The 20,948-nt window shown below is 42.7% G+C and overlaps 4 protein-coding genes across 6 annotated transcripts in view; 2 read left to right on the top strand and 2 right to left on the bottom strand.

Moving 5' to 3' along the window:
- The window catches only part of nuak1b (NUAK family, SNF1-like kinase, 1b), an 18,512-nt gene extending 17,153 nt beyond the window's left edge, over positions 1-1,359 (bottom strand). The window contains exon 1 of the mRNA XM_077006953.1: positions 54-1,359. Coding sequence (XP_076863068.1) covers positions 54-338 — 285 coding nt within the window. The 5' untranslated portion in view covers positions 339-1,359. The remainder of the gene's footprint in view (positions 1-53) is intronic.
- Positions 1,360-5,967: 4,608 nt separating this feature from the next.
- depdc7b (DEP domain containing 7, paralog b) lies at positions 5,968-9,877 on the top strand. Of its 3 annotated transcripts, none has more exons than XM_077004596.1 (9): positions 5,968-6,128; positions 6,503-6,926; positions 7,210-7,301; positions 7,579-7,771; positions 7,974-8,227; positions 8,306-8,448; positions 8,885-9,010; positions 9,341-9,413; positions 9,556-9,877. In XM_077004596.1, the coding sequence occupies exons 1-9, from the start codon at positions 6,053-6,055 to the stop codon at positions 9,777-9,779; spliced, it is 1,605 nt and encodes a 534-aa protein (XP_076860711.1). In that variant the 5' UTR covers positions 5,968-6,052; the 3' UTR covers positions 9,780-9,877. The 3 variants fall into 3 exon arrangements, with proteins under 3 accessions (XP_076860711.1, XP_076860710.1, XP_076860709.1); XM_077004595.1 differs by having other exon boundaries at positions 7,183-7,301; XM_077004594.1 differs by having other exon boundaries at positions 7,174-7,301.
- Positions 9,878-10,675: 798 nt separating this feature from the next.
- On the top strand, positions 10,676-12,955 carry ppib (peptidylprolyl isomerase B (cyclophilin B)). The gene is given in 6 exon segments (XM_077006950.1): positions 10,676-11,041; positions 11,518-11,631; positions 11,761-11,854; positions 12,209-12,271; positions 12,274-12,392; positions 12,585-12,955. Coding segments are annotated over 6 exon segments (837 nt in total). The 5' UTR covers positions 10,676-10,906; the 3' UTR covers positions 12,897-12,955.
- Positions 12,956-13,357: 402 nt separating this feature from the next.
- On the bottom strand, positions 13,358-19,385 carry snx22 (sorting nexin 22). The gene is given in 7 exon segments (XM_077006951.1): positions 13,358-13,793; positions 14,135-14,202; positions 15,317-15,355; positions 15,490-15,584; positions 15,681-15,841; positions 15,844-15,868; positions 18,922-19,385. Coding segments are annotated over 7 exon segments (651 nt in total). The 5' UTR covers positions 19,003-19,385; the 3' UTR covers positions 13,358-13,611.
- Positions 19,386-20,948: the final 1,563 nt, after the last annotated feature.

The following is a 20,948-nucleotide window of genomic DNA, read 5'->3' as shown; positions in this document are numbered from 1 at the left end:
ATCTTACTTCTACTGAGTTTATTCTCAAAAATAACCCCAGAATCCATGTTTACCTCTCTCCCAGAGTGCCTCTCGATGGCCTTCTTGACTTTGCCATACGTCCCTCGTCCCAGCGTCTCCAGAAGCTCGTAGCGATGTTTCAGGTTGTGCTTGTGGTGATGTTTCTTCACGCCGGAGCTCCGTTTGCCTTCACCCGCGAGCGGGCTCTCCGCCACGGGGGAGACGGGGGGCGAGGAAGGGGAGGTCGGCTGACCACCTCTAGGTTTCCCCGCTGAGGACTGAACACCTTCAGCCTCTGGACGGGTCTGCCTTTGAGGCGACGCACACGCAATATCCATGTTTAGGGGAGGTTATCACTTAAAAATCTCCCTCTCGGTTAAATGTTTGCAACTACCTAGTTTAAATATCGATAATAGGTTATAGTACTAATATGCCTATTATAGTATATTAATAAATAAATAAATTACAACGAAACGTTTATGTTAACATATAAACTTTATGATTGTCACTAAATCACGCCACCGAGTGATCTGGCTTTACTCATATTTTTATCATCTGTGAATGTAATCTACCTATAGCCGGCTACGGTAGGCAATCTAAATCTATTCACTAGGCTAAAAAAGGCAAAGAACGAACAATGTTGACTAATGCTAAAAAATCAACGTGGCCATTATGTGTATAAACTGGCATACCACATATATGTTACAAGTCATATTAAAAGGTAGCTATCTAACAATATTATAAAATCAGATTTGAACGAGGTGCTGCGCATAAGGACGCAGCTCCGTCCAGTACCTCGTTTACTGGTGTACTGGTTCACTAACGTTACATGCGCTCTGATACACTAGAATTTGGCACATACAGAAACGTTACAGAATATCAGAACACGTTAGACTAAGAATTTCAGCAAATAAAAAACCCCAGCCAGTTTTCTCTTTCGTTTGCCGTATTCGACCATGGCCTCCCCGCATTTCTTTGTTACAGATGGCGGTGCATAGTCTGCAATCTATCGCTAAAAATCACAAAAACCCAAGCAAAAATCCTCAACCGTCATTGCTTCCTGAGAAAGCAGCGACGAAGCCGGCGTTCTGAGTGTAGATGACCCTCATTTTGTCCACAGCCTTGGTGCAACCTCACTCAGCTGGGCACTGGCGAAGGTGCGAGTGGTCCATGCCCAAATGGATGTCAGACTCGTGTCGCTATCGGTTTGAAGTAGCTGTGCATTTTTGAATATTGCCATGTTCTTTCCGACTCCCCTTCTCTCGTGGCCAGGTCGTCTCCGTTTCTCTCCAGCCTTCTCCAGATCTGCTGAGACGAGCGTGAAGAACGCGAGAAGGTCGAGAGGGAGGCGGAGTTATCGCTTGTGTCTTTGTAGTCGACTCCAGCCCTCCTTATTTTGGCTCGTTCCCCTCTCACACGATCAACTGCGGAACATAGCGTTTAAAAAAGAAAATGTTGGTGTTACTCACAACTAGTGAGTAATTAGGAAATGCATATTAATTGTGGACACAGAGTTGACACACTGTACTTTGACACGCCGTACTAAACTATTATATAACAAACTAAAATGCTTTTGCATGTTATTATGGAATAGGACATTTAGAATGGAACAGTCTGCATGAAAATGAATCGACTCAAAGCGTTTGCCTGTAAATATAGCTTGTGACTGTTGTTCCTAACTCACAACACACGTCCTGGACTCGATTAAAGTTGCCCTCAAGACTATACTTGACTTTTAAAACGAAGGCAGAGTTAGAGTTTTCGTTGGCTCTAAACTAACATGCATTCCTATGGCCACAGACAAGCTTGTTAATAAAATCCCTTTTGCAGCCAAAATGAACTCAGACATGGTGAAAACATGACCAAGGTAAGTCTATCACTGCAAATCAGATTTTTTTCTTTTGTTTGCTTCTGTTTGATTTAGTACAGTTCAATTCCCCAACTGATTGGACAAGAGGAAGTCCGAGTCAAACATACTCGAAACTGAGTCGCGTCCGATTGATCTCGGGTGATCTCGGGTGGAATTTGGGGCATGTTGTCTGCAGTGGGTCAGTGGAGCATAAACTGAAATTGTGTATGTGTGTGTGTGTCCATGATTTGCATCTCAGTCAAAGCTTGGCCTTATATGCACCCCTGGTATCAAATATCAAGAGTCAAACACTGTCACCTAGCGATGAAAATACAGCAGTCAATCATACTCTACCAACCTCAGGAGGAGATCCAGAAGTATGTAAAACCAAATAATAACTTAGTATAGCTAACTACAAAGCTATTTGCTGTTTAAAAATGAAAAAGGCTATAATTAAAAACAGTTCTATATATATATATATATATATATATATATATATATATGGCACCAAAAATAAAAATGTCAAAATAAACACTGTAATGCATTTGTTTCCATATTGTTGCAAATATAAACCCTTTTGATGGTTAATGGTTAGGGCATTAGAAGTACATCCTAGAGAAGAATACAATAATAACTCAAAGTAATGGTAATGTAGCTTGATCTGCCACTGTAGATTATACATACAAAAAACACTTTATGATATTTTTGTGAATACAGAGGTCTGTGAATTATTCATTGTTATTCATGTATGCTTTGAAATTTGAAGCTTTTATTTTGTAGTGGGTTTTCAACAAAGAATTTTTGAAAATACTTTCTTCAGGTATTTCAGCCCCTGCAGGCATTTGGCACAAACTGCTAACTGCCATCATTTCAGATCATCAGCAGTATCTGCATGGAGAAATGTCAGCTGAACAATACCTGCACACATCAAATCAGAGAGAGAGAGAGAGGGAGGGAGAGAGAGAGAGAGAGAGATAGAGAGAGAGAGAGAGAGAAAACAAGCTCTTTACCAAAACAAGACTGAAAGATATTAGAGAAGAATAAATAATATGCTAGACACATTATTTTCTGGGGCTAAATTTGTGTAGAAACTAGGTTTTTAATTCATAATCTTGCACTAATCCACTTCACTAAATTATTGTCATAGCCCTATCTATAAACCTATAAACTAAAAAACTTCCAATCTAGCCCTAACTAGGTTACATAGAACCACATAAATACATGAAACCAGAATAAGTCCTGAACAGGTGTTCTTTCCTAAGGGAGTATGGTCATCTTATTGACTCATGGAAATGAAGTGGGGATTCATAAAGTGATTCCTGCAAGTCCATTAATAGCTCCCAAGTGGACATCTAGTTGGTTTCCGTACAACATCAGAGTGGTTCAAGGCTGACAGATTGAGCCTTTACTTTGAAGGCTTACCATACTCTGCTGATAACACGTCAAGTACAAGTGAGATCATTTACAAATGTGATGAATCTGCCCTAGAAATATCCTTTAATATATGATGTGTAAACAACTGTCCTATTGTTTATTTATTAAATATCTATAGTGTCTACAATGTTTTTCTTTGTGTATATATATATATATATATATATATATATATATATATATATATATATATATATATATATATATATATATATATATATCTACTATGTTGTAAAACACCTGCACAAAGTATATGGCTGTCCATTTGGGCACACTGAGTTCCCACAAGGTATAAAACATACACACACACACACAACTAAGATGATTTTTGTGAGTCATGATTCAATAAAACTAAATCCCTTCACATATAATTATTTTCTTGGCAATTAAATGTAAAAGCAATGTGATACCTAAGAACACAAACATAGATGCACGTGTTTCAGGTCATTGCAGGTAAGCCAGGATTTACCTCCAGTGCCGTCTCCTCTGGTGAAGTCGCCTCGCCACACACACACACACACTCTGAGCCCTATTTTTCACACCCAGTTTACATGCATGGCATGTAACATTGCTGACATAAGTCCACAAGTACATCTTATATTTTGAACACTGACAGTGATCCTCTTGCTTCAGCGATGGAAAATCTAGTTTGGTGCCAGCAGGGAGATGAGAATAGTGCAGCTGAAAGGTTGCGTATAAGAGGACGTGCAGACAGACAGACAGACTTACAGACAGACAGACTGGCTGTCTGAAAGGAAAAACAGTGGGCAGAAGCATACGTGAAGCTAGACAGAGCCTATAAATATGGATATAATACTTATACACATGAGTGATAATACAATTGTTTCATTGGCAACATCTTTATTGCTTTATTTTCTTTATACATGTATCTTTTCAGAGCAAGGCTACCTGTGTTAGAGTAAAACAAACAAAAAAAACCCTAAAATCTAAAAATTTTCAGGGCTGGACCGCGCTCATCTGTGAAACAAATTTCAGTAACCAATAAATATATAGTCTTGTCTACTGCATTCACTAATGATGTCAGACTGATATAGAGGGAAACCGGGTATGGTTGTAACATGCTTCAGCACCTGTTACTCACTGAATTTTTGAGCTTCTCAAACTTTTATACAAAGTACAGACATTTGTTTACAACAAATGAAATCAATTCAAACCTCAATTTAAATATCACAGCCCTCGTGAGTTGATGTCAAATACATGGTGTTCCCTTGTTACAACCTCCCCCCTACAAGGGTAGGTTGTAACACATGCTGGGGCAAGTTGTAACAATTAGACTAAAGAAGCAAAAACAGAGGCCACACCATGCAAAATGCTTCAATAATAGTTTTTTTTAACAAAATAACAATCCAGAACAATGTCTCTGTCTTTGTGACTGACCATAACTCATATCCACTTTGTTATACTCAGGAGTGTGTGTGTGTGTGTGTGTGTGTGTGTGTGTGTGTGTGTGTGTGTGTGTGTGTGTGTGTGTGTGTGTGTGTGTGTGTGTGTGTAAATTAATGTACTAGAGCAAACTTATTTAACAATATGTATGCTTAATGAACATTAATACAATGTACCTGTATAAAGAACATGTAGGTCAGATAGTAAACAATGTCAGTGTGTGTGTGTGTGTGTGTGTGTGTGTGTGTGTGTGTGTGTGTGTGTGTGTGTGTGTGTGTGTGTGTTACGTGGCAGATACCATGTGCCTTTGCAACTGATCTGCTTTTTATTTTTAATTGCAGGCACACCTGTCAGTCTTTCTTTAAAATAATTAAAAATCAAGAAATCTTTCTTAGTTGTATGTAAGGTGATGGTTGTAACACTTTTTAAAGCTGTGTAACAACCCACCCCACCCCTGTCAGCCATTGTTTAACTAGCTGTATTAGCAAGGTGATTTGAAATTAACAAGGGAACAATTTACCTAGGTAACTACAGTTTAATGTAATGTAATTCATATGGTTTTATCTGCAATAGTATAAGTACTAAACAAAATATAGTCTTGATTCAGAAATTTACTTTTTCACCTCAAAATCAGTTTTTTCTCTATGGAATCTGCATGTGCCTGTTTCCAGCCTTGATATTCACCATGTGGGATCAGGGAGGAACTGGGTAAATACTGGAATGATCATGTGACTCCTATCTTATCTGTGATCGGTGGAACTGATGGTGTTACAACTCTCCCCATGTTACAACCGGTCTCCCCGGTCTCCCCTACAATGTAAAAATCAACGTTGACAATAGAATTGTCGTACTGTCAATTAAAATCGTAGCAAGTAGCACCACAAAGCTGATACAGAAGATGGGGGCAATAATTTAGTATGCTGTAATAAAAAAACCAACAACCCGTAATCGATTCCAATATGCACAACACTTATATTGGTAAGTTTAGCTTCGGGAAAAACCTTTTATAACAACATGTCTACTCTTATGAGGACGGTTGAAATTGCTCCTCATTAAAACGGAGCGGCCATAACATTATTCAGGTAAGGTGTCGCGTAAACGTCCAGTGCAGTTTCTGCTCGAGTCGGCGATATAACCCACGATTTTAACACAACACGACTGCCGCATGCCGGTCACAACGCGTTGTTGCCACTTGGCGCGTGGTACAGTCTTTCTGTGAGGGCTCCGCCTTGTTCGAAGCGGATTGGCTGACTGTTGCCGTCAATCATGTTGCGTAATAAATGCCCGAAATTCGACTCATTGATAACGAGTGTGTTTGAAATTTGGGGTTTTGGTTAATGTAACTCAACTTTATGTAAAAGTGATAAAATGACCACAGTAAGGGAAAGGGCTGCTGCGTTAAATCTTGCTGATAAGTTGTACAGTCCAATGCATCCTCCAATCGGTAAGGTGAAGGGAGTTAAGCCGGTTGACCGATGCAATCTCTGGGGTCACAAATGCTGTTAGAAATTGCGTAGATGAAGCAACGAACCATCGCAATTGCTGGATTATTTCTTTTAATTGCTGCCTCTCCTTTCGATAACTGTTTGGGCAACGTATGGATTTTAAGAGGGGTTGTATTTTAACAATATTTGCAAAGAAAGAGGCATTTAAGTTGATTAGTCTTCGAGTGCGGTTCATTTCGCTTTCCTTTTCTTAAGGGAGGTTTATTTTAGCGTTTACGTTCAAACTTGTGTATAAAGTGCAACGATCCACAATGTTGATTATCTATTTGTACCTGTGAAATGCGACTGAGGAACTATTGCTGCTGTTTTGCAGATCACCGGATGGTCGGTAAGCCATTTCAGTCCAGCCTCATTTGGAGTAAAATCATAGGCCACCTCCAAGCAGAGGTGAAGGTGAAGCGACGGCGCCACTACCTGAAATCTCACAGTAATTGCTTCTTGGGCTCTGACGCGGTGAACGTGATACATGCTTATATAAACCAGAACAAAATGTTGGGGGATGTCGAGGTACCCAGGGCTAAAGTGGTGCGTATGTGCCAAGCCCTGCTGGACTGCAGGGTGTTTGAAGCAGTAGCGTGTAGGTCGTTGGGGAAGGAAAGTCGTCTGCGTGTGTTCCAGGACAGCGACGGCAGCTTCTACCGCTTCTTCAACACGACATACTGCAACCCTTTGCCGAGCGGTGCCGACATCCTTCTTTCCCCTGATGAACAAAGTAAAACACACCATCAACTGTGCAGGTGATTTCATGCCTAATGCTTTTGGGCTGCTTACAGTCTCAACATCTCCAAGGTGGCACGTGTGGGGAAGAATTAAAATCAATCACTTTTTCCTCATAGAACTGGGCCATGTAAGACAAACCTGTTGCACAGATGTACAACAAATCCTTTAAAGGGTTCTTGTTTCATTAGCTTGAATATTCCTTTTAGGCTAGTGTTAATGTGAGGATAAAGCTTGAAGTGGTTTGTTGTTGTTCACCTTTTGAAGACCTTACAGGCAGGATGACCTGCTGATCTCCCACAGTACTCCAGTAAAAGATCATGTCTTGGACGCCCTCCTGGAGGGACTTGACCTTAGTCCCAGCTTCCTTCAGATCGAAACTTTACCGCCGTCAGGTAGCACTTGGCATCAAACAAAGCTGAACTAGGAGACCGTCTCCCAATCATTTAAGTCTTTTTGACTGCTTAATAAAATAGTCACTTTAGGCTACATATTGCAGTAGCTATATTTTCAGACATATGAAAGTTTTGAGGCTAATCGAAAGTGGTAGAACTTCAGCAGCTTTATCATCTAAAAAGTCTCTCTCTCTCTCTCTCTCTCTCTCTCTCTCTCTCTCTCTCTCTCTCTCTCTCTCTCTCTCTCTCTCTCTCTCTCTCTCTCTCTCTCTCTCAGTGGTGAGTAAAGTGTGGCAGGAGCAGACAGTTCAGAGGTTGCTGCAGCTGATAGAGCTCCCTCTTGTGGATGGACTTTTGGACTGCAGAGAATGTCACACTGCACTGTCTGGTGCTCACAATAATGAGCATGACCTCCTCTTCACTAGTAACTACCTGGACAGAGAAATACTGAAGGCTTTTAAGGAATCACAGTGGGTTAAATCATTATTGCCTTTATGCTTTTGTGGTCCCCAGATGAAGCTTTATAATGTGTTAAATTTGGAGCATCTGAATATCTTAAATTGAAATGTTACTCTAGGCTCTACTGCTTTCTGTATTGTCTATTGTCTTTACCTGGGAGAGGAGGCTTGCTGTGTGAGTGTAGAATAAAGAAATGCTGGTTCTGCTCCACAGAAAAGATGAGTGGCTCTCAGCAGGTTTGGACCTCCTGGACTTCCTCCCAGACCAGCAGGTGGTTGAGGTGAGCAGGGAACTGCCTGGCTTCTTCCCAGAGGATGATGAACATGACCAAACCAGTTCCATGGGCTGTGAGCAGAGTAAAGCACTGCTGTTCGACATTCTGGCTAAACACTACACCCAAGCCAGCACCCAGCCTCTCCTACCCAGTGCCATGAATGATGTCTACGTGCAGATCACTGAACTTCTGGGTACGTTGGTACTTTCCAGAACACCCATAAGTGATTTCAGTATATTTGTGAGCCTGAGCGTTGCTGGTTCACCTGTAGTGAATGGGAAGGTTGAGGCGGCTCTGGAGGTCTTGCAGCTCTGCTTGAAGTTGCTCCCTGCAGGCAGCAGAGAGGAGCTGTACAGGCTGCTGGGCTTCATGTCGCTGGCTGCAGATTCACAACACATCCGCCTTCATAAAGAGGTCAGGACACGGGATTGTCTGTTTTTCCCCCTTATAGATTTTGAGGGTTGGATTGGTAATTTGTAATGTTTGCAATGAATCATTGCACATCAGGGGTTTGCAACAGACCATTAAGTGGTCTGTGTTCATTTTGTAGCTCTCTGAAAGCTAGCTAATCGGTGAATCTCCAAGTCTAACTAAATGGTTAGCTTGCATTATGATAATGAAGGCTTTAATGTTTCATTTGCTGTGTCCACTGAACAATCCAGTGATTGTACCACTAAACTGGAGGTCAGCAGATGTAATGTAGCTGAATGTTTTGCTTGCTTACACACAGATCCTAGATCTGTTCCGTTCCACCACGCTGAACCCAGATTTGGTCCAATCATCAGTTTTAATCTGACAAGAGTTAAATATTGACTTTCCTCATTAATTAATGGAACTTTTCTATTGCTAGACTGAGAACCGGATGATGGTGAAAAGGACATTTTGTAGAGCCATAATACAAAGCAAAAGTCTGCCGAAAGGCAAAGTGGACCTGTTACTGCTCTTCATGCTGGACAACCATGAAGACATCTTCAAGGTAACAAAGACTACATCCACTTCACATCTTCACAGAAGTCCTATATCTCACCTGTTGTTTCATGAGTGTTTGCTTGGTGATGGAATTTAAGAGCATTTTCTACCTTTTATAGGACAAGTAATCAGAATACAATGTCACACTGGCAGCCTGTGTTTAAGTTGACTTTCTCTATTAGAACAATCTGAAAAATGAATCAGGATTATGGGATCTTTGTTTATGGCCTTAAGTCCCAGGAACTTTATTTTACCTTAAATAATTTCAAGAAACCTTGGATAAAATCGAAATTTAATTTGCATGCTTTTTAAATGTTTAATAAAATTGTTTCTTTAGATTCCAGGTTCTTTGCACAAGCTGGTCAGTGACAAACTGGATAGCATTATGAAAAAGGACACTAGCGCAAACGGTATGTCATCTGTTGTGCCCTGCGAGTTGTATAAAATGTGTGGAATTGTGAAATGTCAGGGACCCACATTTACAGGTGCAGCATCACCCCAACCCATCCAGAGATTAATATTAAAATGGTCAAACTAAATTTTTTTCCACAGATGTTGCATTCTGTCAGCAAATTCCAAGCAACATGTACAAAGAAACTGTAGAACAACTAACGAAGAGTGAGCTGTTTGCGCTGCTCAGGAACATTGATGAAAACCTCAAGTACTCTATGAAGGAGAAGAACCGGCTCCTGGCCCAGTTCTACAAAGGCCATCCTGATATTTTTGCACAGTATTTCGGATCTAGACTTGGCACAGTCAACTTGTTAAATGTGTAACCCTGTTTGTCTTTAAATGTGTGGTGTATTCTACAAAACTTGTACACTTTTAAATAAACTTGTTTCAGTTTTAATAAATAATTTTATATCTGATGGAACTGGGTGTTTGTCATTGAAACACTGATCCATATCTTCATTATAGACGAGTGCATAATCCACCTTTTCCATACAGCACCTTTTTTGAGTAGACAGTATATCAGAACACTGATAAGCTAACAAAGTAAATCTTGCTCAGTCTAGTCCTACACCTTACATACGTTAATGTCAATTTGGGCATATTTGGTCGAATTCTATCATAGTCTTCTCATCCTCATCACTGATATTTTTAACTGCTGGGGTTTATTTATTTTTGTAATGTGCCATATTTTTGTCAATTGTGATTTTTTTTACACCGCAATCGAATTTTGTCCTCCGCTTTTAACCCATCTGTGCAGTTAGAACACACACACACACACACACACTAGTGATTACTAGGGGGCTGTGGATCACACGTGCCCAGAGCAGTGGGCAGCCCTAGCCCGGCGCCCAGGGAGCAGTTGGGGTTAGGTGCCTTGCTCAAGGGCACCTCAGTCATGGCCTCAGGTCTGGGAATCGAGCCCACGACCCTCCAAGACCAAGTTCCCTACCACAGGACCATGACTGCCCCAATAAAAAAAGTTAGTTCATTAGCCCTGAATAAGAGTTTGTCACGACGACTCGTACAACCTACAATTTGAATGCACGTTCCCCTTTAAATATCTCCGCTTTGATGTAGAAATCACAGCTTCTGTGGGACCGTCCACTCCTTACGCGTTTCACAATCTCATTGGCTAATTATTCTACGACTATATATTCTCGCCCAATCATGGTCGAGTGCGTCGCCTAACCCGCATTCCGGAAGACGGTTCAACTATTCGCAGCTGATCTGCGACCAGTTTCTCCCTCTTCCCACACGGATTCATGAACGCTTTTGGGTGCGCACAGGACGTCTTGGATCAGCCCACACGGACTGTATAGTAGCAGAATCTACCGGAACTTGAGACTTGGCTGCGTGGTGCTTCAAATTTCCTCCCCGGATGCCCACACATTCCCCCCTCCCCGGAGCCTCTTCGTAACGTTTACAGCCACACCAACATTTTGGGTCGTTTATGGTGCGGATTTGTGAAAGAAAGATGAAGGTCTTAGTAGCAGTAACAGTAATTGTCGGGTCCGTCATTTTCCTGCTTTTTCCGAACGGATCCAACGCTGACGAGAAGAAGAAAGGACCCAAAGTGACGGCCAAGGTAAAAGCAACTGGGCCTCTGCGATAAGAACATTAAATATTCTCTGGTCCATCGGTAACGACAGACACGTAACTCGATATCGCGCCAGTTTGTTTGGTTTGTTTGTTCTTTTGTAAATATGAAATTTTTTTTGCAATGGCGAGGCAGCTCCAAGAATGTGTTTGGCCTGGTGGATGTGCTGGTTTTGGTACCGCAGTGGGGTAAGGACGGTAAAACGGTACTGGCTGCTTTATTCACGTCCATCCCGGGTTTATTTGCTTAAAAACAAGTAAATGCACAGATCTTTTCAACACAGAAGGTATTTGTAAAGGATGCAGGATTTGCGAACAGTAATGATCTGCACTGGCGCATGGGCCACGTCTACGTTCACTTGGACCTCCCCGTTTGTGCCTTTGAAAAATCCCACTGAAGTGTTTGTTTTATTGCAGCGGCATCGCGACCCCTTTTGTTAATATTAATACTCAATATTCCTCCAGGTGTACTTCGATGTCCGTATCGGAGATGAGGATGTGGGCCGAATTGTTATCGGCCTGTTTGGAAAAACCGTCCCGAAGACCACGGACAATTTCATGGCCTTGGCTACTGGAGAGGTGTTGGTTTCACTCTAATGTCCAGTCTGTCCAGCGCGTTTAGATATGCGAACGTGATACATTATGCCGTAATCTGCCGAATAAAGACATTATATGTACACTGAACGATTTGAACTTCAACCTCAACAGAAAGGGTTTGGCTACAAAGGCAGCAAATTCCATCGCGTGATTAAAGACTTCATGATCCAGGGAGGCGACTTCACCAGAGGAGACGGCACTGGAGGTAAATCCTGGCTTACCTGAAAACACGTGCATCTATGTTTGTGTTCTTAGGTATACCATTGCTTTTACATTTAATTGCCAAGACAATAATTATATGTGAACGGATTTAGTTTTATTGAATCATGACTCACAAAAATCATCTTAGTTGTGTGTGTGTGTGTGGTGGTGGGGGGGGGGTGTATTTTTTACATTCATTTACTTTTCTTGGTGTCTTAGCAACCCTCCCCATTCACCTTTCAGTCCTGACTGGACTTCAGATAGCTGCTCTTAATGAGGGTCACGGCCATCCTCCAGTTGTTAGTGCCACCTTTGTCACTCTTCATTAAATGTGAGTCCTGCTCTGTGGCTGCGACAGGAAAGAGTATCTACGGTGACCGTTTCCCTGACGAGAACTTCAAGCTGAAGCACTACGGCCCAGGCTGGTGAGCATGGCCAACGCAGGCAAAGACACCAACGGCTCCCAGTTCTTCATCACCACGGTGCAGACGCCATGGCTCGACGGCAAGCATGTCGTCTTTGGCAAGATCCTGGAGGGAATGGTGAGTGGCCTATCTTAACGCTCAGAACAGGAGCCCCGAGGCTTTCTGCGATCATAGACTTGTTTTTCAACTCCCGTTAAAAATGTACTGGAGCAGTAATCGGGGGTACTATTGTGTGACGTGGGAAGGGCTGGACTAGGGACAGTGTAAACGTTGGCCAGATTACTGTACATTTGCTCACGGTTTCTGCAGGATGTGGTGAGGAAGATTGAGGGCACAAAAACAGACGGCAGAGATAAACCTCTGAAAGATGTCACCATCCATGACTCTGGCAAGATCGAGGTGGAGAAGAACCTTTTGCTGTTGCAAAAGAGTAAAATCCCCCACAGGGAAGAAACAGGACTGTGGGATTTTGGGGATTTGAGAGGTGTGCTGCACCACTACCGTAGTGGAGTTTTGGGGCATGAAGTCGGCTCATCTCGCATAATCCTACACCTGCAGTGGTCTGCCGTACAGCACAGTTTGGGGTCCATCTCGGAGGCATTCCACACCAACACTGACTAACTTAACACCTGCTTTTTGTAAACAAATCTTCATAAAGGATCCAGGTTTTGTTAACGGTTTTCTATGCCTCACTCTTGATGGATGCCTTTAAAAGCACATTAACCCTAGCATGACAGACTATGGACAGATGCATTCAGTCGATGTTTATTTAAAAAAAAAATGCAAACAAAATCATCCACATACTTAAATACTGAAATGATTAGACTGAAAGTAGTTTCAGAATGCTGTTCACACAGGTGATAAAGGTTTGGATTAACATTTGACTTAACTGCATGAAATGATCCTTGAATGAAATTGCCAAGCTGTCCACATGCAGTCTAAGGTAGCTGATGCACACTACTGATTGAGAAAGTATTTCAAACAGCCAACATTGTCGGACCTTACTGTGGAATCTTCATGTTATTTGGCTATCTATTGCCTTTTTTTTTTTTTGGGGGGGGGGGGGGGGGGGGGGGGGGGGGTTTTTGTAAAAAAGTTATGCATGCTCCAGTGTTATAACCTAGTAAAAAATTCCAGTCAAAAGGTGTGATGGTGCAAACCTTTCCCTGCAGTCTGCTAAGACAAACGAGAATAAAACTAGATCACTCAGAGTTGTCACGATATCCCCACCAATGCCGAGGGCGCTTTCTCCATCGGTCCGACAGACAGAGTCCCGCGTGTTCCACGGCTGCGGGGGGGCACCAGCAGGATGGCTGACGGGTGTGGAGCTGGTCTCTCAGGTCCTGTGCGTGTCTGCCGGTAAGCTGGGACTGCCTCGGTCTATGATGATGGCAGGCACAGTCTGATGCTTTGGCTCTAGAGGGGCAGGGCAGGGTTTGGAAGAGGGCCTAAAGCTCACCTTGATGTCTCTGGGGTAGATTCCCTGCAGAACGCCGGCCTCCACCACATCGGGGAGGTCTTCAGGTAAAAGTAGAAAGTAGAAATCACTTGAGGATTTTACTTCAATATTTGTGGTATGCAGTCACTGAGACCAACTCAAAGGATGTTCATCCTCAAAAACTTACACAATTACTGACATTTTAAGTATTCATTAAATGTTTGAGCATAAAAATGAAAACTGCAGCATTGGAGTTGAATGTCCTCTAATAAGTCCTTATTCCTCGTGCCCCACAAATAAGTGTATCCACACAGGCATAGTTGCTCAATGGTGCAATAAACTACCGAACTGAATCCTCAGCAATGCCGTTAGGAACTGATGTTATGTTGACAGGAGGGATGGTTGGTGATGGAGATGTTACCTGATACTGATGCGAGGAGATAAGGATCGTGGGAGAAGCCCACCACCCTCTGATGGAATAGCTGACGGCTGCAAGGGGGAAGGGAGGTTTCAGGAGTGAAGTAATCCCTGAACTACAGCTTAACAGCATTATTCCATGTAGTTCTCAGTAAAGGCAGGCAGATGAATTAAGCATGTGGGTGATGTTCACCCGTAATTACTGACTCCCTTGATGAAAATGAGGAAGAGATGGAGTTCCACTAGTAACCCACTTCTTATCGTGGCACTAAATCCTAGCGTGATAACATGACCAGGCATTGGTTTGCTGCTCTTAAGGACTGCATTTGTGCAACTTTACCTCTCAAATATTCTTCCTAATTGTCATCTTGTGCCTGTATAACCTAAAGACATCACAAAATCAAACGAGGAACTCCAGCTCCACAGCATGCATCAAGTTCATCCATTCAAGGTGTATTTTCTTACTCTTTACTGTCATCATGTTGAACCAATTTTTGTTCTGCTTTGTCTACATCAACAACTGTTCAGCTTTGTATATGATGGTTACCAAAGTGCAGAATGGGAAAAAGGATTATACACGTGCCTTGAAATGCAGTAGCGGAACAGGAAGGACAGAAATAAGACAAACAATTTTAAATTAATTAATTGGTTCCTCTATACTAGGAATAAAAGTTAGATCACTTTTTACATAGCAAAATCATTCTTGCCAACCTCTTCATTAGAAATACTTACTAGAAATGCCTTGTAGGTATACAGTTAAGAGACAACGGTCAGTTTTTGACCATGTGCTCTTTGTTAGCCATCCTCCACCTCTTCATTGACATTCAGGTTCTGATAAACTCATTCCACTACTATGGCATCAGTGCTATTTTGATAAATATCCATCAGCCAACTCCTATCTGGCCAGCACTGGACCAGCATTCAGAGTTATTCTGAACAAAGTCCAGTCTGGTTGATGAATCATGACATTGGACAATCCGCAGTATTAAACTCTCTAGAAGATGTGTGTATCTATTTGGGGTTTGCAGTTTCCCATGAATGGAAACATAAAACGGCTCATTATCTCGCTTCTTTTCTGAAAGCCTTTTGTTAATGATCATCAGGCGTGTCAGTAATTCTGCACTTCAGCCCGAGTGCCGAGACCATGTCTGTGTTTCTTACAAGGCACATTCCTGGAGACTCTTACCTGTATCCCTGTGCCTGGTTGTCTGTCCATTTTTCTTCACTGAAAAAAAAAAGAATCATGGCACGCTGATTACCACACGTCAGAGGGGCTTTGAGGTGGCGCACACCTTCGGACAGGTCAGTTTCACAGCATGGACGGAACCATGTGAAGTGTCAGCCAGGGACGGTACATACTGAAAACTGCAGATCTTGTTTGCAGAGTGGAAGTGTTTCACCTGCAGGAAATCCAGCAATTCTTGAGGAACCATCTCATTCTGGTACAGGATTACCTGTATGCAGAAAACCACACTGAATCACCTACATCTGTACCTACATCTGCAATGAATGAATGAATGAGAGATGGCACTATGAGATGGCCACTCCACCTGGATGTAGTCCTCAAACTCCTGCCTCCTCTGCTCCAGGGGTTTGGTGCGTAAATGCTGATTCCTCTTGCTGGGCAGGTCCGGAGGCTGTAGGACCTTCTTCAGCTTCCGGTGAAGCATATGGAACTCACTCTGCCTCCGCAGCACGAAATGTTTCCTTCGTTGAACAAAACCTCCATCCTGAAGAGCTGTAAAAATATGAGACTGCACAGCGGTTCTTTCCACATGTATATCAACATATTCACTTTTTGAGGGAGAGACAACCAAATCAGAAAAGTGCGCCCTCTTGTGAGCCAATTTGGTCAGAACCAAATGCAATTCCAGGTGGTCTTTTACCAAAAATATATATCAATTTAAAGATGAATTTGCCTGTTGCCTGAAGAAAAACACACTTCAGTTCTTTTCTGCGATATATTTAATGTCAGTTGCATCCGTTATTTTCAATTTTGGTGATTAGTCAGGGTAGTTTGAATAGGATAACGTAGCACCTATTCAGTCACAGCGTAAGCTGAGCTAGCTCACACCCAGTGTGCTGTAGGGCAGCTCAGTGACAGGGGCTGTACTACTGTGTTCCTCTCTCCCTATTGTACGTGAAATAAAGAGAATGCACTAAATGCGGATCCCTCTACACCGGCTCGAAACCCCACATGGTCTACAGTTCATGAGTGTTCCCCTTAAGCTGATACACAACTGCAGACTACAGCCATGCCCACAGCTGCATCAGGAAGAGAAAAAAAGTCCTTCGCATTGCTTTACAAAAACCAGAGTGCCGTAAAAATGTTACTGACCCAGTGTTGTTATGTTTGGGTTCCAGCGAGAACTATCAGAGACTTGACATCCTTGAAGTTTCTCGTTTTCCCTGACTACACCAGAATCTGAATGTCTCACTTCCACTTCATATGTTCTCACTCTGAGTTCAAATGTTTCGCTTCTCTTCTGTCTCATCGGCAAGAAATGGCAGAGCCACAGAGAGAGGCCTATTCAGGCAAGCTCTGTCAAGTCAGAGAGAAACTATGCTCAACCGAGCGGAACGAAAACTACTTCAGAAACTACAGCACTGGGTACCACAGGGGACAGTACTTACACGTTCAGTAGGAATGTCACTTCTGCTTTCAATAAATTCAACAAATTCCACAAAACATTCCAGTTCATACAGCCACACGACAGACACCCGTGAGCTACCAGCTTTATTAGTTAGCGTGAACAGAACTGAAGTCAGTGGTGAGAGAGGACCGTCCTGATTGCACACACTAATGTCTGTGCTCTGGAGACACTGCAGGAATGTTAAAGACAGCATGTTAAAGACAGCATGGCTAGCTCATAAACTCTGAAATAAAGCCAAAACTGTATTTTTTTATAGCCAAATCCTGACCTTAGTTAAAAGTAGCAAATAATAGGTCATAAAAAGAAAATAAATCTCCATCATAAGTTTAGTAATGAGGGAATCTCTTTGTTGCCAGCAGGAGTGTGAGCAGCACTGGAACGTCTGTACTGGTCTGTACTGGCCTGTGCTGCTTGTAACCCTGAGTTGAGAAATTTGGGGCCATACAGATTATGTGTAGCCTGCTGTGTTTTGGGTCAGAAGTGCTGCTCGCACAGAGCACTATTCAACCTCTCCATCTCTGCCTCCTTCACACACACACGCTCTGTCTCACGCACACTCACTCACTCACACACACACACACACACACACACACACACACAGAGCAGGCATTGTCGTCAGTGAACGGAGCTGGATGCTTCCGTCAGGACCAGACCTTAACACATAGAACACTCAGAGTGCACACGTGCACACACATACACACACACACACACAGGCATGTCTGCCTTCCACAACACACTCACAGATTCTAACTGCATTTCTAGAATTCACTTTAATGTGGATTTGAATATGTGCACCTTGAAGGTCAGTTCATCAGGTGCAAAACTAATTCAGAAACAATACTTAATACTGGTTTGTGAAGCTGGTAAGATCTCTGTTTCACGAGTGTGTTGCAGTGTCTGCAGCTGGTACTTGGGTCCAACTGCCTGAGGCATTCCAGCCTTGAGTGACATCAGCCCTGCATTTCAGCTGTCTCACACGAGGCTCCAATTTTAGCCTGACAGATGAAGATCTCACGTGGACGACTGATGAGAATTACCCGATATCTACACTAGTCAGTGTGCACAGGCCTCACTAAGAGTAGACCTACATCTCTGAAACCAGCACGTTCACTTGTGTCTGATGCCACTACCACGTGTTTCGACTTGTCTTCTTCAGCTGAACACGTCTGAATGTACCAGAAACCCTCATTGTATTGTCACGATTGTAAATGCAAATAACAATAAACACACTTATTGAAACGAGAATCATAACTCGAGTAACATTATATCGTGGCGTTAGTGCCAGAGTTTGTGAATGAAAGTGCAGTAGTCATCTGTTGCTCTTTGGCTGGGGTTTAGAATTTGGCATCGACCCAGACACATGGGCAGGAGGTCCAAACGAACTTCTTGCATTCAAGGACAAAACTTCTCCTCGGCTGAGACGTCTCTCCGCATTTACTGAGTAAGGAACTTAAGTTTCCTAAGATAGAACAGATTCAGAAACCGCATTGTGCTACTGTTCGGTTCGGATTTTCCCGTGGTACCGGTGTCTCGTTCATTCTTCAGGTGGGTGTGAGAACCACATGTGGAATAAACTCACACCCTGACGATGACCTGAAATTACAGTTTGTCAGTACATGTAGGTCTAAAAGGTATGGACCTCCGTAAAGAGATACAAAAAAACGAGCCGAGTTACAGTGTGTGGCTTGGATTAAGTGATTCCTTCCTGTGGTTGCAGTATTATGTTAAGTTTGAAGTGTTACAGCATTAACTACAACCTCTACTCTAAAATGTACAAAAATAACAGGATGTTGTAATTCGACATTGTCCCTGAAGCACATACTAAATCGGGCTACTAATATTGCGGTGATTTTAGTGCAAGATGTTCAGTTCACACTCGAAAACTGCAAAGTATATTCATATTCACTAACACAGCCTTATTCGGACCAATCCTAGGGTTAGGGTTAGAGATATTTGCACAACTGCTTAGACCTCTGATTAAATCACTGATCAATTTTAAACACAGGGACTATGCAAAAACTTAACCGGTATGGATTCACTACTTGAAGCTTCATTCTTAATCCAGACACATCACAATATCAGTGTAAATGTTAGATCCATGACAAGAACTTACACCGTACTTTAGATGTAAACTTACTTTGCGTAACTTCCCCGATTCATCCACTTCCCTCTCCATAGAAGGTATTGATACCTCAATCATCGGAGAGAAATTCAGCATCGCCCGACTGTAAAACAGCTATGAATCTTCATCCAAGTCCAAAATAAGTACCCCGGTACCACAATCAGCTCCTGTCCGTCATCGTATGAGCGTGCTAAGTTTCTCCGGTAAATGCTGTCATGGAAAACTGCAAATGAATGGCGATATCACAGCAGGTAGTCCGGTCCCGTCCAGACAGCTCTGCCCTCTGCGCCGCTCCTCCCACCAACAAACTCAATGCCCAACCGATTAGTTGGTCTATCGAGGTTAACTTTAACAGCCAACGTTTCAATTTCCCTGTTCATACAAGGATAATTGTTGTCTATCCATATAGATCCAAATGAACTAAGGTCAAATCTAACGCAGGTGTAAGGTAAGCAGCAGAGCTGGTGTGTGTGTGTGTATGTGTGTGTGATCATCAACGCTCCTCCGCCCTCGGTAAACACCAAATGTGCTGTGGCTCTCGGTTGATTCATTTATGATTCGTGCTTTTTAATTAACAGTAACTATTAACAATTCCCCCCCTTCAGGCTTTGTAAAACCGTAGAAACAAATAATCCAGAGAGACTTCTCCAACTCACTGCGAAGTTGCTGTAAAGAGAAAGTTATTTTAAAGTAATATATACCTCACTTTGGGTATGTTAGAGAGCTGCCTCCTCTCTAATGTAGGCTCAGTCAATGAAACAATGTTTTTATATAATATATTTTATATAGCGCCTTTCAAGGTCACTTTTACTACTTGAACACAGGTACAAGTCTTACACGACCAATCACACACCGCACAGCGTACTCTCTACCAGGATCCACAGCCCCCTGGGGGACTGAATGGAGTGCAGGAAGGGGAGAGAGGACAGACCCTAGTGGCAGAACACCACCCACCACTGGGCATACAAACACACACACATTCATGCACACACACTCAGACAACTGCTTTTATTGGACATGAAGAGACACAGACACACACTTAGGTAGAATTTGTCAGGGACTGTCAATTTACCTAAGCTCCATGTTTTTGGAGACCCACACAGACACAGGGAGAACATGGAAACTCCACTCAGATAGGGACATGAACCCAAGACCCCAGTGCTGAGAGGCAAACGTGCTAATCACCAAGCCACCATGTTGCCTCAAATGGGCTGTTCAAAATCAGTTGTTTACCCACAGATGTTGTAACGCTCAGACATGGATTCATTTTACTGCTGACTACACCCACAGTAAAAAGATTCTTAACACGCTCTCTCTCCTCCACAACTATACTGACCTACTCACGTGAATCATTCAGAACCGCACAACAGCTATCCAAGCCTGCTAGGAAAGTCTCCCCCCCCCCCCTCCCCCTCATAACTTTAACTTGCCCAGATTCGCTGAGCTCATGAAAATGGTTAATTTGTCAGGGGAATCAGAGGTTTAAATTAAACCCTCAACATGTTGCGAAATCATAAAACACCTCACACACCCCAGAGAAAAGAGAGCGAGAGATCCTTAATAAGAACATCAACAAACTGACCATGTGCCTAAGGGGCAAAGAAGTCACTACTCACACACATACAGGTCAGGTGCCCCACATACAGTACTTAGATGAACAAGTCTCACCATATGCAGATGAAAATAAAATATTAGCAAAAACTTATTTTTAAAGCAGGCTATGGCTATAGCCTTATCCAAAATGTGCTTGAATACACAGTATCATCTCAGAGAAAGAAACAGACAATTCTCTCTATCCAAATCAACCAGTTATAAAAGGTTTGTATCATGTGTTTTTGTATTAAGTACACCCTGAAACAGCAACCCCCCCTCAGGGCAGCTGTGCTGAAGCCCAAGTCCTCTTCAGCGGGAGTGGGACAGAGCGTTTGTGCAGTGGTGCTGGAGGGTAGGAATGTTTCCACATGAACAGACAGATGTGCTGCTACCTTCTCTACCTCAACATTTCTGCAACCCTTGAAAGGTGACTGAATAACAATGGCATC

This window comes from Brachyhypopomus gauderio, chromosome 5 (genome assembly GCF_052324685.1).
Source record: "Brachyhypopomus gauderio isolate BG-103 chromosome 5, BGAUD_0.2, whole genome shotgun sequence".
NCBI classification, from domain to species: domain Eukaryota; kingdom Metazoa; phylum Chordata; class Actinopteri; order Gymnotiformes; family Hypopomidae; genus Brachyhypopomus; species Brachyhypopomus gauderio.
Note: the sequence above shows the minus strand (reverse complement) of the source record. Positions and strands in the feature narration are given on the sequence as shown.